This window comes from Ochotona curzoniae, unplaced genomic scaffold, assembly GCF_017591425.1.
Source record: "Ochotona curzoniae isolate NIBS_2020 unplaced genomic scaffold, NIBS_Ocur_1.0 scaffold_4506, whole genome shotgun sequence".
In the NCBI taxonomy this organism is placed as follows: domain Eukaryota; kingdom Metazoa; phylum Chordata; class Mammalia; order Lagomorpha; family Ochotonidae; genus Ochotona; species Ochotona curzoniae.
In genome coordinates this window covers 48,669,607-48,684,883 of record NW_024467119.1, presented here as the reverse complement: position 1 = coordinate 48,684,883, position 15,277 = coordinate 48,669,607, and the positions used below count along the sequence as shown (strand labels likewise).

Genomic DNA, 15,277 nt, shown 5'->3' with positions numbered 1-15,277 from the left:
TGCCTGCTCTCCACTAGGGTGTGTATTAGCAGGAAGCTTGGTCCAGGAGGGAAGTTCTACAATCACTGCCAACCATTTCCAGCCTAAAGAAAACTGTTCAAGTAAAAAGAAGCTCATAAATTCTATCTAAAGGTCTTAGGAGATTAAGGATTTGGATGCTGCAATTTGTTTCTATTTTTTTTTTCATTAAAGATATTTTTTCTATCTTACCCAGGATCCCCCTTAAATGGATGTTTCCCAATTCTTAAAATTAGTACAGTTTAATTGTATTCTCAAATCAGCAAAACTTTAATTTTTCCAAATTTCTCTTCCCTTGTTACAGTCTCCACTGAAACCTAAGGTGTCATCCTTTCTCTTTCACCATAACTCAACTGCTTCAGAGACAATAAAAATATAACTTGTATTTCAACATTGTAATCTGAAAGAAAGAGCTTTGTTCTTATGTATAACCAAGATAAAGCAAGCTTTATTTATTATAAATATCAAACACAAATTTATGTAATTTTTTTTAAAAAGCTGATACTCAAGAAGATACTAATTATAGCAACCCATAGTTCACTAGGGAACTACTTATATTCCACAGAGAAATTTCTAAATACAATTATTCCTTGTCTAAACAAGACAAATGAAAGACAAGATACACTTTAACAAAATGTGTTCTCAGAAACAATGGCCAGCCTCATTGCTGGAATCTTCTCAGTTATGTATTTATTTCTTTCTGTAAGCATTTGCTTAGAATGCTTCCACAGAAAATCCACTAAAAAAATTTAATGTGATCTTTTAACACTGGTTTAGAAAAATTTCTCAAGTTCAACAGTCTGAGTAAAATTTTCTCATAGAACTTTTCTGCCATTTCATAGAAAATATAAATTACTGTTGAAGTAAAAAAAAAAGATTATATGAACAATCAAGTCATATTATTGTCTCTATCTATTTAATTTCAATATTAATCATTAGCCTTTAAAACTAAACATCTAATAACATCAATATGCTACATCAACAATAATCTGACATAGCCATAAATCTATGTGAGCTTATTAAAGCTAGGGTAGATTTTATTAAAAAGATATACTAAATTTCATATTCAGAGAGCAAGCAGGTTTACTTTTGACAAATGTTTAAAGAGAACTAATTACCATTTTCAAATTTGTAACCAATATGGAGCTACCTTTCCTAAAGTGACAACTTCTCCATCTAATTAAATTTAAGCTAGCTTTAGAGAGTCCCAGAAATAAATATTATAACAGAAATCTATCGTACACTTTAAAACATCGCTTCAAAACTCTTCATATTTTGCTGTATACTCCATTTAAGTGAGTTGTAACCAAAGATTCCTTTAAAAAATAATTGAAGTTTTACTTGAATACACACTCATCATTACATATCTGCCCTATCCTAAAATACATTTCGATAATGTAGAATACATTTAAGTAAAAAAAAAGGCATGTTGCATAATACCATGTAAATTACTATTGTTTTTATTTATTATTATTGTTTTTCTAATAATTTTTATTCCTTTTCCTAATCAATAACAGTAGGAAGAAAAATCGAATTGCAAAGGAAGTAAATAATTTCAGATCAAACACAGCAGCATGAAAGCCAGACCCCAATGTTTTTACCAACATACCAAAAACAATTATTAAAACATTAATTCTGTAAAATCTGTATTTTCCACACATATTTTTATGAGATTCTGATGCTCATATTTTTCAGTAGAAAAAAAGACAAAAGGCAAACGATATAATTGTATAACTTTTACACACAAGATTTTTGGCCTATTATTTTGATCAATCTTAATAATTTTAAGATTCTTTCCCTACTTAATACAGATAGTGTTACTAATTCAGATTTATACAGCAACTAGGAGCAAAAAAGTCCACTGTTGAAGAACATACATATTGATGCCAGAACATTTAGATTTGAATTCCAGCTCAAGAACTTATCATCTGCTTGATCCTGGCTGAGTTTTGTAACCTTTCTAGATTTGGGATACTTTGTATATAAAATGGAGACAAGAATGGCATTTGTTTGTATTTAAAACTAAAAGTCTAAATAACATGGAAAGCACCAAGTTTACTACTTTGCAACACAGTTAAGTTTTATATTAGTTAATTGTAGAAGTAAAGCTCATTGAAATTCCAACCAATTTTTGTTTTACTCCATTCAACTTTGGATTGTAATGAAATACTTTAATAATGGTAATCAACGCTACCAGAAAAAAAAAGAGAAAAGAGCGGTTAAGCTTTAAGTGACTAAGGAGAACACCAGTTCCTCAACTCCTCAGAACTGCCAGGCTACATGACCTCTTTTCTAAAGTGGGGAAGACACAAAGAGTTGGGGTGGAACACTGCATAACTCAAACCTCAACAAAACTAAGAAAGAAAGATGCTGGTTATGTTTGGAACTGTTCTCCTTTCTAATTTCAATTTAAGGTAGAATTCTAAGCCCAAGAAATTATCAAAAACATCAAATCTTTACTTATGGACCTCTTCCTAAATCCGGGAAAGACAGAGGATGAAAATAAATAATAAAAAAGCTTTACTAGAACATATCAGGAGGAGTATTTCAGTGGATATTATGCCTTGATAATCCCGCAAGTGCAAACCACATTTATATTACAAAACCTATTTTGCACCATAGTCTCATACATAAGTCCAACTATTTCTAACATAACTCATTAAAGTTAATCCCTAACAGTAATAATAATAACAATAATTTATAGGGCAGTCAATAAATAAAAAATGCTAGGAAAGCAGGTCATACCTTCTTACCTTCTGTAACATTAACTCAAATTAGATTAAAGATCTCAAAGCAAAACCTAAATCCACAAAAATAACACAAGAAAGGTAAGAGAAATAAACTGAGACATTGGCATAAGTAATTTTTTTAAGGATTCTTACAAGTAGAGCAAAAATAATCTTTGCATACCAAAGGAAACAATCAGCAGATTGAAAAATTAAGTAACACAAAGAAATAAAACAATTGCAAACTATTCACATTTATAAAGAATTAACATTCAGAATATAGAAGCAACTCAAAAACTGAACCAATACAGCGAAGAGACAGGCAAGCATTTGAATAGATTTCTCAGAAGAAAAAAACAAATATCCAACAAATATAAATACTCACAGATCTCACAGAAACATAAATCAAATAACTGTTAAAAAGAGCAACAAAATAGACAGGAAGCGAGATGGAGGAAAAGGGTAAGGACACATTTAAACAGTCAGAGAAACATTTAACAGGGATGATAGGGATGAAGCAGAAAGGATACATTCCAGGAAATAGAAGAGGACAGAACAGCAGCAGAGGGGTACCTGGAGATGCAGGAAAGCATCAAAAACAACAGTGTGGTGTTGCAGTGACTGATATTCCAGCAGCATTCAGCTAATGGTGATCGGAACTCCACCAGCAGCTGGAAATCCACCAGCAACCAGCTGGGAAGGGACTTTCACTGGGAGCTTGGGAGGTAAAGCCAGACAAAGAACTGTCCATCCTGCTGATTCATTTGATTTGACCAGGAGCAGAGACACAGCAGCAGATCCCAGACAGAGCGAGAACAGGGTGGATTTCACAGCCCAGTCAACTCCCAAGAGCTGAATTGGGTGCCATTTTGCTGAAGGAGGCAAAGGCAAGGGAAAGCACTGAGCATATGCTGAGCTGGGAGTGAACTCATTTCTGACTCAGTGAACTGCAGCAACATGGTATTCTTCAGGTGTCACCCAAGATAGGTCTGGGTAGCCCTCAATCTGACGGCCAGCAGATCAAGAACTCTTGTAGTGGCACATCAGGCGCCATTTTGTACAGTGTGGCAAAATCTTTAGGACTGCAGGGGACAACAGTCACCTGCACATGTGCTGAGCTTGCAAGAACTCACTGGGTTCCATGGATTGCACTGATCGTGCAGGGAAATACTGACTGTGGCATCCTATGAGTCAAATTAGGTCCGTGTGGCACCCTGACCTAATGGCCAACAGGTTGCAGCAAGATCAGCACCACCAACAATCTAGCTATATAGGACACCGGGTATCTCCCTAATCCTGGGACCTGCTTCAACCAGAAGTGGGAGAAAGGTTGCAGAGACAACAATGTAACCTCAACATGGTATCACAGGAGTTGGAGATTGGTGAGCCAGGAGCTGGGGCTGTAGAGACCACGGTGGAAATCTAACATAAGAATCTAGACCTGGAACTTGGTGGAGGGAGTGGCACAATTGGCTGCAAGCAAAGAGCTGGGTATCAACTGCAATAAGTAAAATCCAACTGTACAACTGCTGGTGACACAGCTTAGACACCTGCCCCAAGGAGAAGATTTTGCTAGCCAGAAGTACAATGACCAAGAGCAAAAGAAGACACACAGGCACAATGAGTATTACTGAAAACTCCCCTGCAAATGGGGAGCAAAACCCTATGCCAACCTCAGAGTTCACTGAGGAAGACATTGAGAAAACGGGGGACACAGAATTCAGAAAACTCACTATAAAGCTTCTGATCAACAATGAGAAGCACATACAACAGTTCAAAGAATTTAAAGAAGCAATAAAGCCAATCAAAGCTGATATATCAGAAATTAAGAACACAGAAGAGCAAATTAAAAGTACAATGGAGAGTCTCCAAAATAGAATGAAGCAAGCAGAAGAAAGAATCTCAGAATTGGAAGATATTTCCTGTCATCAGGGGGAATCAAACAAAAAGCTGGAAACAGAGCTAGATCAGGCCAAAAAGAGTATTCAAGAATTGAAAGACACTATTAAGAGGCCAAATATAAGAGCTATGGGAGTCCCAGAAGGTGCAGAAAGAGAAGGTGGTTTTACAAATATAGTTAATGAAATAATAAGGGAAAATTTCCCTAATCTAGAGAAAGAATTGGGAAACAACATGCAGAAGTTGCACAGAACTCCAAACAGGCTTGATGAAAAGCAATTTTCACCAAGACACATGATCATCAAGCTGTCTTTAATTGAACATAAGGAAAAGATCCTTAAATGTGCACAGGAAAAAAATCAATTGACATACAAAGGAAGGCCAATGAAACTCACAGGGGACTTCTCACTGGAAACTCTACAGGCAAGAAGAGAATGGAGTGACATATTCCAGATTCCAAAAGAAAAAAATTGTCGGCCCAGGATAACATATCTAGCAGAGCTTTCTTTTGTCTTTGAAAATGAAACAAAAGTCTTCCATAGTCAAGAAAAGTTAAAAGAATATGCCTCTCCCAAAACTTCCTTACAAATGATACTTCAAGATTTTCTCTTGACAGAGAAGAGCAATAGCACCCACCAAAACCAAAGGCAAATGGGAAGAACATCCCAGTAAAATGGCAAAAGAAGACAAAACCAATGAACAACCCATTCCTAAAATGATAAAACTAAAGTACAACCCATATGTATTAACCATGAATGTAAATGGGTTAAGTTCAATAAAATGTCATATATTAGTAGATTGGATTAAAACCCATCTATTTGTTGCCTACAGGTGATATATCTCACCCACAAAGATCAGCAGAAGCTATATCTCATGGATTTTGATGTTTTTGTTTTTGTTAATTTCATCTCTTCCAAACATTTTCTTCTGATTAAATTACTCAAAGACTGATAGATCATACACTAGCATCATTTTTTTTTAAGATTTATTTTATTTTTTATTGGAAAGGCGGATACACATAGAGGAGAGACAGAGAGGAAGGTCTTCCGTCCGATGATTCACTCCCCAAATGAGCGCTACAGCCTATGCTATGCCGATCCGAAGCCAGGAGCCTCTTCCAGGTCTCCCACAGGGTCCCAAAGCTTTGGGCCGTCCTGGACTGCTTTCCCAGGCCACAGGCAGTGAGCTGGAAGGGAAGTGGGGCTGCCGGGATTAGAACTGGCGCCCATATGGGATCCTGGGCGTGCAAGGCGAGGACCTTAACCACTGCGCCATCGTGCCAGGCCCTAGCATCATTTTCTTGAAGAAGGTTCTTGATTTTCATTTCTTCAGCTACACATTAGTCATTTAGCAGCATATTATTTAACTTCGTGGTGTTGTTAATTTCTTTTTTCTTCCTGATGTTGATTATGTTTTATGGCTCTTCATTTAAGGGGATGTATGGTAGCTGTGAAATGGAGACTGTCATATCTAGTAACATTTTCTTTAACTCCATGACATTGTAAATTTCTATTTTTCTTTCTATTGTTGATTTTGTATTATGATTTTTCATTTAAGGGGATGTACAGTAACTGTGAAATGGAGACTAACATATCTAGATGTAAGGATACAATATAGTATGCATCTCTACTTCCAGACAAAGATGGACTTGCAATGAAACTGTTTACTATATCTTGACAATAGGATGCTGGATTCTCTGCCATAGTCCATGCCAGCCAGCAATGATAGACATATGATTGTGTATGAAAAACTCTACTTTAGTAATGATGTAGAGGAACTAGATATGGGAGGGAATTGGGGCTGGGATAAGAGAAATACCAGAAGCCTATGGAATTGTAACATAAAATGATAATAAACAATAATAAAAAAGCAACAAAAGAAAAAGAAAAGGAATGCTTGCTAGTGAGGATGTGGAAAAAAGGAAACTATATGCTAAAGAAAAAGTGATTTAGTGAGTTATCACTTTAAGTTGTTTAAAAGGTGTTTCTTTGGAATAAATCTTTTATTTGTTATATGTTCTCAAGATCATTGTTTCTGTGCCACGGGAACGACACACAAAAGTGTAAGTAAATTTTCACAGAGGCTATATTGTCAAATCGGAATCTTCTTCCTTAAACTTATCTAACTTAACTGAAAACCAAGTAAGTAATAAAACAGAGAAAATGGAAAAAATTAGTCTCTTTCCATTTTGATTATCTCTTATATGAAAAGTTTGAGAACAGACGTGTTTTGGATTTTGAAAAATTTGCACATACATAAGAAGATATTTTGGGGAGAGGAAGTTTAAACATATCACTGACAAATTTCATATGCCCTTGATGCAAACAGCATAGGGATAAATCTATACAATATTTTTAGTGTATTTATATTTTCTAATCATGACTCTCCCACATAAAGGCAGGTGTGGAATTTTTAAAACATATCATGTGGGATCTTACATTCTTGCATCCTGGATTTTTGGAAAATATTTATTTTATTTATTTGAAAAGCAGAATGACAGCGAGAAATGGAGGTTGGGCAGAGAAAGAAACAGAGATCTTCCATCTGCTTCTTACTGCCCAAATGGCTATAATAATTGAGGCTGGGCCAGGCCAAGGTCAGGAGGCTGGAATTCCTCCTGGATCTCCAACATGGATAGTAGTAGAGTACTAACTACTTTAGTAATACCCTGTCAACTTCCCAGATACGTCAACACAGAGCTGGATTGGAGACAGAGTTGTCTGCTCAAGAACTGGTGCTCCAACATGGGATGCTGGCATTTTAAGCAGCTGTTTAACTTACTGGACCACAAGGCTGGTCTAATGATTTTAGATTTTCTAATTAAGAATGTTCCATCTTTATATAGCTATTACAATATCTATTGCATAGACATTTAAGACCATTTATGTACTGGTGGACACAATTTCAGGACCCCTGTTGTTATTATGCTATCTGATTCAGTTACATGCTACTGTGTAGTAGGTGCTATGATTTCAACAGGAACAGCATAACTTCTCTTGGTCCCCATTCTAAAGTGTACTCCTAGACATGCACTTAAGGTATTTACCTTTAAAATACTCACATGGGACAATGTGCATAGCCTAACAACTGAGACACTGGTTAAAATACTAACAGTGTCCCAATATCAGAGAACCTTGGTTTGACTCCTAGCTTTGGTTCCTGATTCAAGTTTGCTACTAATGAAGATGTCTGGGAGGAAGCAGTTATGCTTCAAGTCACTGAGTCCTTGCCTCCCGGTTTAGAGATCTGCAATGAGTTACCAGTCCCCTCCTCTCCTTATTTGTGGTCTCTTACTCTATTTTGCTTATTCAGGGTCAACTGTAGTCTGAAAATACTGAACAGAAAACTCAGCAAGTTTTACACTTAAAATTCATTCTGAAGAGAATAAGATCTTGCACCATTCTGGTCTGTCCTGTCCTGGAGCTGAATCATGCCTCCCACCAGCACATCCCTGCTGATACACCAGCAGCCACTTGGTCATTTAGCAGCTTTCTTGGCTATTAAATCAACTATCATGGCATCACAAAGCTTGGATTCAACAGACTTCTGTTTCAATTAATAACTTCAATTAATAACAGAAGTTAAGATTCTGATGATACATAAATGCAAAAAAAAAAGTCCTTAAAAGGTTTCTCTCATCCCACATTGTTACAAGAAGCATGCTGAGTACAGCACAGTAAAATATTATGAAAAAGATGCCGCACTGACGTCATTTTTATTATGGTAGACTGTCATAATTGCCCTATTTTATTACTAACCGTTATTGTTAATCACTTAATACATTTAATTTACAAATTAATCTTTATCATAAATGTATGTGTAAAAGTCACCACACAGCAATGTATTATCTAGGAGCACACATAATAAAGGGGTTATTAGGTAGAATTTATTGTTGCTGTTGTTGTGTTAACTTCAAAAGAGTATCCATACGCAGATTAAAATGGCTACCAACTTGCACCCACATGGGAGACCTAAACAGGCTCCTGGCTCCTGGTTTCGCAACAGTGCAGCTCCAGCCATTGAGGTTAATTGGGGAGTGAATCAACGGACTGAAGATTTTCCTCTCTGTCCTTCCTCCTCTCTGTGTATCTGACTTTCCAATGAAAATTTCAAAAATCTAAAAAAAAATGGCTACCATCTCCATTAGGTGATATAACCCCATGAGATGATCCATGGCTAACTGAAACACCATTATGAGGCACAGGAAGGGATACAGGATGTTTGATAAAACCAAGCAGATAAAAGGGGTCCTGAAATTGTGTTCACCAGTACATAAGGGGGCAACACTACAATCTACCAAAAAGAAAAAAAATCATAGACTTTTGTGAAGATAAACTAGTTTTAAAGTGGCAGATTCAGATTTCAGAGTTGCTTTGTTCTTGCCTAAAACTAGATGCTGATTTTAGACAGCCATAAGTGTGCTATTATTCACTGACTCCACAGTTTCTATTCCTGAAGAATCTAAAACATACCCAATAAATACAACATGCTGAATTATTGGAAGAACGAATAGAAATGGATGGCCCTAGAGAAAAGAGATTATTTGGAATGAACCAAACTGTTACTATTGCAACAAAATGGGAAAAATCTGACGGGGTTGGGAGTTTGGCGGGGAATCCCAGCCTATACAAAATTGTACCACAATTCAAAATTCAAAATAAAAATTTATTAAAAAAAATTAAATTTATTAAAAATTAAAGAAGGGATCACCTCAGTGAATGATTTCAAATTCTTGGATATTAGTAGCTTTTTTCCGTTACTTTTTGATCAGAAATGCTTTGGTTGACAACAGAGGTGAATAAGCTAGGGCAGTAATATTTTTCCAAATCTATCAAAACCATTATCACAGAATCAAACATTTCCATATATTTTAGTTTTTCTTCTTTTTCCACCAGTTTGTTTGCTTTAGTTTTCTTATATTCACCAACTAATGTCTTTTTTTATTTTTAAAACCTCTGGGCTATTTTATAATTGAGGGGAGCAATATTCTAAAGTCATTTTTCTAATATCCTAAATAGAATCAACCAGGAAAAGATGAAAAGTAATTTAGTTGACTGAACTAATGGCATAAATTCTGTCTCTACACACTTTATCGTCAGTAGCTGAAAATTCAACTAATATCACAAATTGCTTTCTAAAATTTATATATACGTATGGTATGACTAAAAAGCATATATATTTTTGCTTTTTGTACTTGATTTTTACCTTTAAAATTTGAGAAATTACTATCATTTTCATTTTGAATGGGAGTATAGAGACACAGTAAATTAGTTACTGTTTTAACTCACTGAAACAGTTAAAATAAACTACTATGAAATAACTAATGAGCATCTAAATTTATATTTTATATTCCTTGAGTTATAATTTTTTCTTCTAGTTAGTACGGTTTTTCAGCACGTTAGTACATTTTTCCTCATACATTTTTCAGCACAACAGGAAACATACACAGCTAATTTAGTCAACACACGATGCTCAGGAAATTGCACAAACTGAGATCAGTTCATTTTAGAGGCAGTTTTTACTTTTTACTCCTGCTCCAAAAATGCATCAACAAACATATAAAAAAGTTAAACATAAAATTTAACCAAGAACAAAAGTATGAACCTATTTGCTAATAGTTACACTAATGGGTAAGAAAATCCATAACATAACACATCAAATCAATAATTTAAGATACATTAAAAATGTTTCCTCACCAATATTGGGGTGCTTCAAAAGACGGCAGATTCTAGCTTCCCTTTCCAGTTTCTGATGATCTGTTAAAACAACAAAAAGTCATTCCACAGCCAACCAGAATAAAGCATGTTAAATATTTACATTTACTTATTCTTTGATTTCTTTCTCTCTATTTTTATTTTCCCACAAAGTTTATTTACTTGAAAGTTGGAGTTACAAAGAGAAGGAGAGACATAGAGCTCGTACCAGTTCCCGATCCAGCTCCCTGCTAATGGCTTGGGAAAAGCAGTAGAAGATGGCCATCTACCCACATGGGAAACTCCAATTTTTGTCGGAAAGCTTGAATTAAGATAATGATGATAACTGTTATCAGTCACAGTTATTACCCTTGTAATAATATTTTTAAAATATTAGTCCAAGTTTTAAGTCTGTTTTGGTATCCGTGAGACCAACTTGTTCAGCTTGTAGTTTTTTGTTTTTTTTAAATTTTTTTTCATTGGAAAGGTGGATATACAGAGAGGAAGATCTTCCGTCCAATGATTCACTCCCCAAGTGAGCACAACAGGCCGATACTATGCCAGTCCGAAGCCAGGAGCCTCTTCCGGGTCTGCCATGTGGGTGCAGGTTCCCAAAGCTTTGGGCTGTCCTCGACTGCTTCCCCAGGCCATAGGCAGGGAGCTGGAAGGGAAGCGGGGCTGCCGGGATTAGAACCTGTGCCCATATGGGATCCCGGGTGTGCAAGGCGAGGACCTTTAACCACTTGCGCCACCACGCTGGGCCCCAGCTTGTAGTTTTAAAAGCCATATAGGCAGGGCCTGGAGCAATAGCGTAGTGTTTAAAATCCTTGCTTTGCACACCCGGGATCCATATGGGCACCGGTTCTAATCCTGGTGGCCCACTTCCAATCCAGCTCCCTGCTTGTGGTCCCAGAAAGCAATAGAGGATGGGCCAAAACTTTGGGACCCTGCACCTGCGTGGAGACCTGGGAGAAGCTCTGGGCTCCTGGCTTCAGATTGGCTTAGCTCCAGCTGTTGCAGCCACTTGGGGAGTGAACCATCAGACAGAAGATCTTCCTCTCTGTCTCTCCTCCTCTCTGTATATCAGACTTTCCAATAAAAATAAATAAATCTTTTAAAAAATAAATAAAAGCTACACAGGCATTTCTGCTGTACAGCAACTGGATTTTAGTATACAACAGAAGTGTTTTTACGCTTATATTTCTTGTTTAATCATGTGAAATATTACAAACAGAATCACAGGCTAAGAGTTATTAACTACTAACTTTCATTTCATGAATGATTATCTCAAGTGATTTTTTTTTTAAATCCTAAGTGTATAGTGCTAAAAAATATAAAGATGTTATGGCTTAGCATCACTAACTTGGGGCCAGCATTATGGTGTAGTAAGGTTATCCAAACGCCTGAAATATCAGTATTCTATATAAGCATCAGTTCAAGACAGCTACTCCATTTCCAATCCAGCTCCCTATTAATGTGTCTGGGAACAGCACTGGGTGCAAATACTTGGGTACCTGCCAACCATAAGGGAGACACAAAACTTCCTGACTTCTGGCTTTGCTCAAGCCCAGCCCTGGTTGTTTTAGCCATTTGGGGAGTGAATCGGCGATGGAAAGTCTTGCACTCTGTCTCTTCCTCAGTCTCTTTCCCTTTTAAATATTAAGTGAATCTTTTAAAAAGTTAACACTCTAATTCATACAAAGGCTCTTATAATTTTATCCACTATTTATTTTTCATGTATTACATAACATTTATCAACACATGTACAAGTGTCAACACACTTTTATGTCAATAATATCATTTTACTTTAAAGATATTTTTTTTTACTTTGTAGACTTACTAAAAGAGTTTCAAGAACTGAATAATACAAATAGCTGCTATTTTAAGAGTTTATTTATGAGGAAATATTTTGATACATAATGTTGTCAGTAACTAAAAGAAATGAACATCTTCATGAACCAGCACATAGCTTAATAGATTCTGTTAGACCATCAATTAAATAACAGATAGTCTCTGACCCACCTACCACCTAAAATAACGCATAATTCAGCTAAATATAAATTCCTCAAATCTTCCATCCCTTTAACAGGGTCTTCTCTTTAAGACAAGCTACTTCTAGAATATTCTTAATGAGAAGTATCTGTGTAAACACAAAAGATTAGGCCACATTTTAAAAATGCATCTATTATCACTTACTATAAAGGGTTATATGCAAAATATATTAAAAATACTTGCTTACAGAAATTACAATTTTGTGGTGGAGACAGGGATATACAAATATATACGTGAAACCATTTTAGATTGATAGAGATTAAAATAGATACAAATTTTCTCAAAAATGCATAATTACATTAAAACAAAGAAAAACAAGGAAACAAAACACTTTCCCAGACAATAGGTTTTCTGGAATTTTAGCCACAGAGATCAACATAATCACAGGCTTTGTATAGCCAATCATTATGGCTCATCTGTTTCTCGGCAAAATTCTTATGTTGATGCCTTAATTCCCAGATCCCTGAAAGGGCTGTATCTGGAGACATGATATTTAAAAAAAAAAAAAATTATGTTAAAATGAGGTCCCATTACTGTGGACTTTGATATTCATGTAAGAGGAATCTAGGGGATATTATGTGAAAATACTGGGAGAAGACAAGGATCTACAAGCCAGCACCAGACACCTCACAAGAAATCAATCCACCTGATACCATGATTTCAGATTTACAGCATCCAGGAATGTAAGGAAATACATTTCTGCTGTGTAAGCCACATCTGTGGTTCTTTGTTATATTAGCCCTAGAAAATTAACACACCTCACTTACACATTTGTTTTCTGTTGCTCACATCAATATCACAAATACAGAATTTTAGGAGGGCACAGATTTATAATGTCAATGTTCTGTGCATCAGAAAAGTTGGGTCCACTCACAAAGCTGTGGTTCAGTAATGAGCCATGGCTAGGATCGCATCTAAAGTCTCTAGGGAAGGATTTGCTTTCAAACTCATGTAATTGTTGGCAGTGCTCAGTTCCTCCAGAGCTATTGAGCTGAGGGCCCCAGTTCCTAGTTGCTTGCTGGTTGAAGGCTGCCTTCAATTCTTTGCATGTGTCAACAAGGGAACTTTCTTCTGACTAAAACAGGTACTGACTAAAACAGGTTGGAAGGCATAGGGAGAATCATTCAGTTATATAACCTAATCACAGAAGTGACAGCGTAGCATCATGCCATATTCATTGGTTAGAATCATGAAATGAAGCTGGCTCAATTTCAATATGGAAGGGCATAAACCACAGGAGACTAGGACCATCAGGGCATCTTATATTTTGCTTGTCACGGCATACTTTACAACAATAGCCCTGATGAAATTTCTCTGATAAACAGCTTCTCAGATTTTTTTCCTCTGAATAATTACATGACTTACTGAACTTCAATGACATTGAGACTGTAGACATTCTACACTCTCATCGGGGCATATTTTGACATCCCAAACATGATGATACAGTAAAAACTAGAATTTAACAATAATGGAAATGAATATCATCTGATGTGCTTCACATTCAATATCAAATTCACAACTTTAATTTCGGAGACAGTAGGTAGGTGGTAAGGAGTGATTAAGTACAACTACTACCAAAAGCTCAATTCTATTTATCCTGCAATAAAGATAAATTTACCTTCAAAGTTTTTCATTTTCTTTAATACAATCAGCAACAAAATCATAACCCTACCTCTTCATTCTCAGCTCTCACAATTTTAATGGTAAGGGGCAAAGACATTATAAATGGCAAAGCATCAAAATACTACTTAGCACCATTTGAAAATTTTCACTTTCTCTCCACAGATTCTAAGCTAGGGTAAAACTAGCTTTGCCATTTAATATTTACTAAATTCATCACAGCATAATAGTTTGGCTTTATCTTTTCTTTAAAGCCTAAGTCCATACTCACATGAGAATAAAAATATAAACATGCAGTTTGTAAGTGGTATTAAACTGATAACTAAACCCTGTTAGCAATGTATGAGTAAAGATATAAACAATCACTTAAGGGAAATATTGTCACCTAACCATAGTTACTAGCATTATCAGTAACAACATCTCAACTTTAAAACAAGAATTTGAGCGAAAGTCGGTACTTTCAAGTTTTAATATACTTTCTAAACCTACAAAATTTTATTTCAGTCAGGGCCCTGTAGCTCAGGGGTTAGAGCACTGATCTCATAAGCCAAGTGTCGTGAGTTCAAATATCACCAAGGCCTGCAGTTTGCTTCTTTGTCAAAATCCAGTAACAGCACACTTGCTTAGCAACTAGTAAGGCTGACTGACTCTATTTGAGGATTAAAATTTTATTTCAAACAGGTAAGAAATGCAATTTCAATGAAATTACAATCTCAAGTATAAGATACTTTTTATTAAATCCCACTATCAATTCTAAGACAAAAAAGAAAATAATCTTAAGTTACTTTATGTTTCGTATTGTAATACCTGCATGTTATAATTCTTATTTCTTTCTCTTTTAATTGATTACATTGCATTATGTGACACAGTTTTATAGGCACTGGGATTCTCCCCGCCCTCCCTAACACCCCCGCATGGTAGATTCCTCCACATTGTTGCATTACCACAGTTCAAACTCAGTTGAGATTCTTTCATTGCAAGCATCTATCAAGCATAAAGTCCAGCATCTTATTGTTCAGATAAGTTCAACAGTTTCTTGGGGAGACCATCTCTGGTTTAAAGGTAGAGCCAGCAGAGTATCATCCCGATCAATCAAAAGCCCCAACATTACATAAGTAACAATTTATAACGCTATGGAATGAGTTGACATAGTATTGAGCAACCAATATGTTAAAAGAGAAAAAAAAAAGGAAGGAATGCAAGCTTTGAACCACATCCTGTGACTTCTACATTGACATTTCACTTATTAGTTTATATACAACCAGGTTA

General features: G+C 35.8%; 1 protein-coding gene across 6 annotated transcripts in view; it reads right to left on the bottom strand.

The window, feature by feature from the left end:
- The window catches only part of CAMK2D (calcium/calmodulin dependent protein kinase II delta), a 268,816-nt gene that overhangs the window by 177,282 nt on the left and 76,257 nt on the right, over positions 1-15,277 (bottom strand). For all 6 annotated transcript variants that reach the window (XM_040967308.1, XM_040967309.1, XM_040967312.1 and 3 more), the window contains exon 3: positions 10,340-10,399. In XM_040967308.1, coding sequence (XP_040823242.1) covers positions 10,340-10,399 — 60 coding nt within the window. The remainder of the gene's footprint in view (positions 1-10,339; positions 10,400-15,277) is intronic.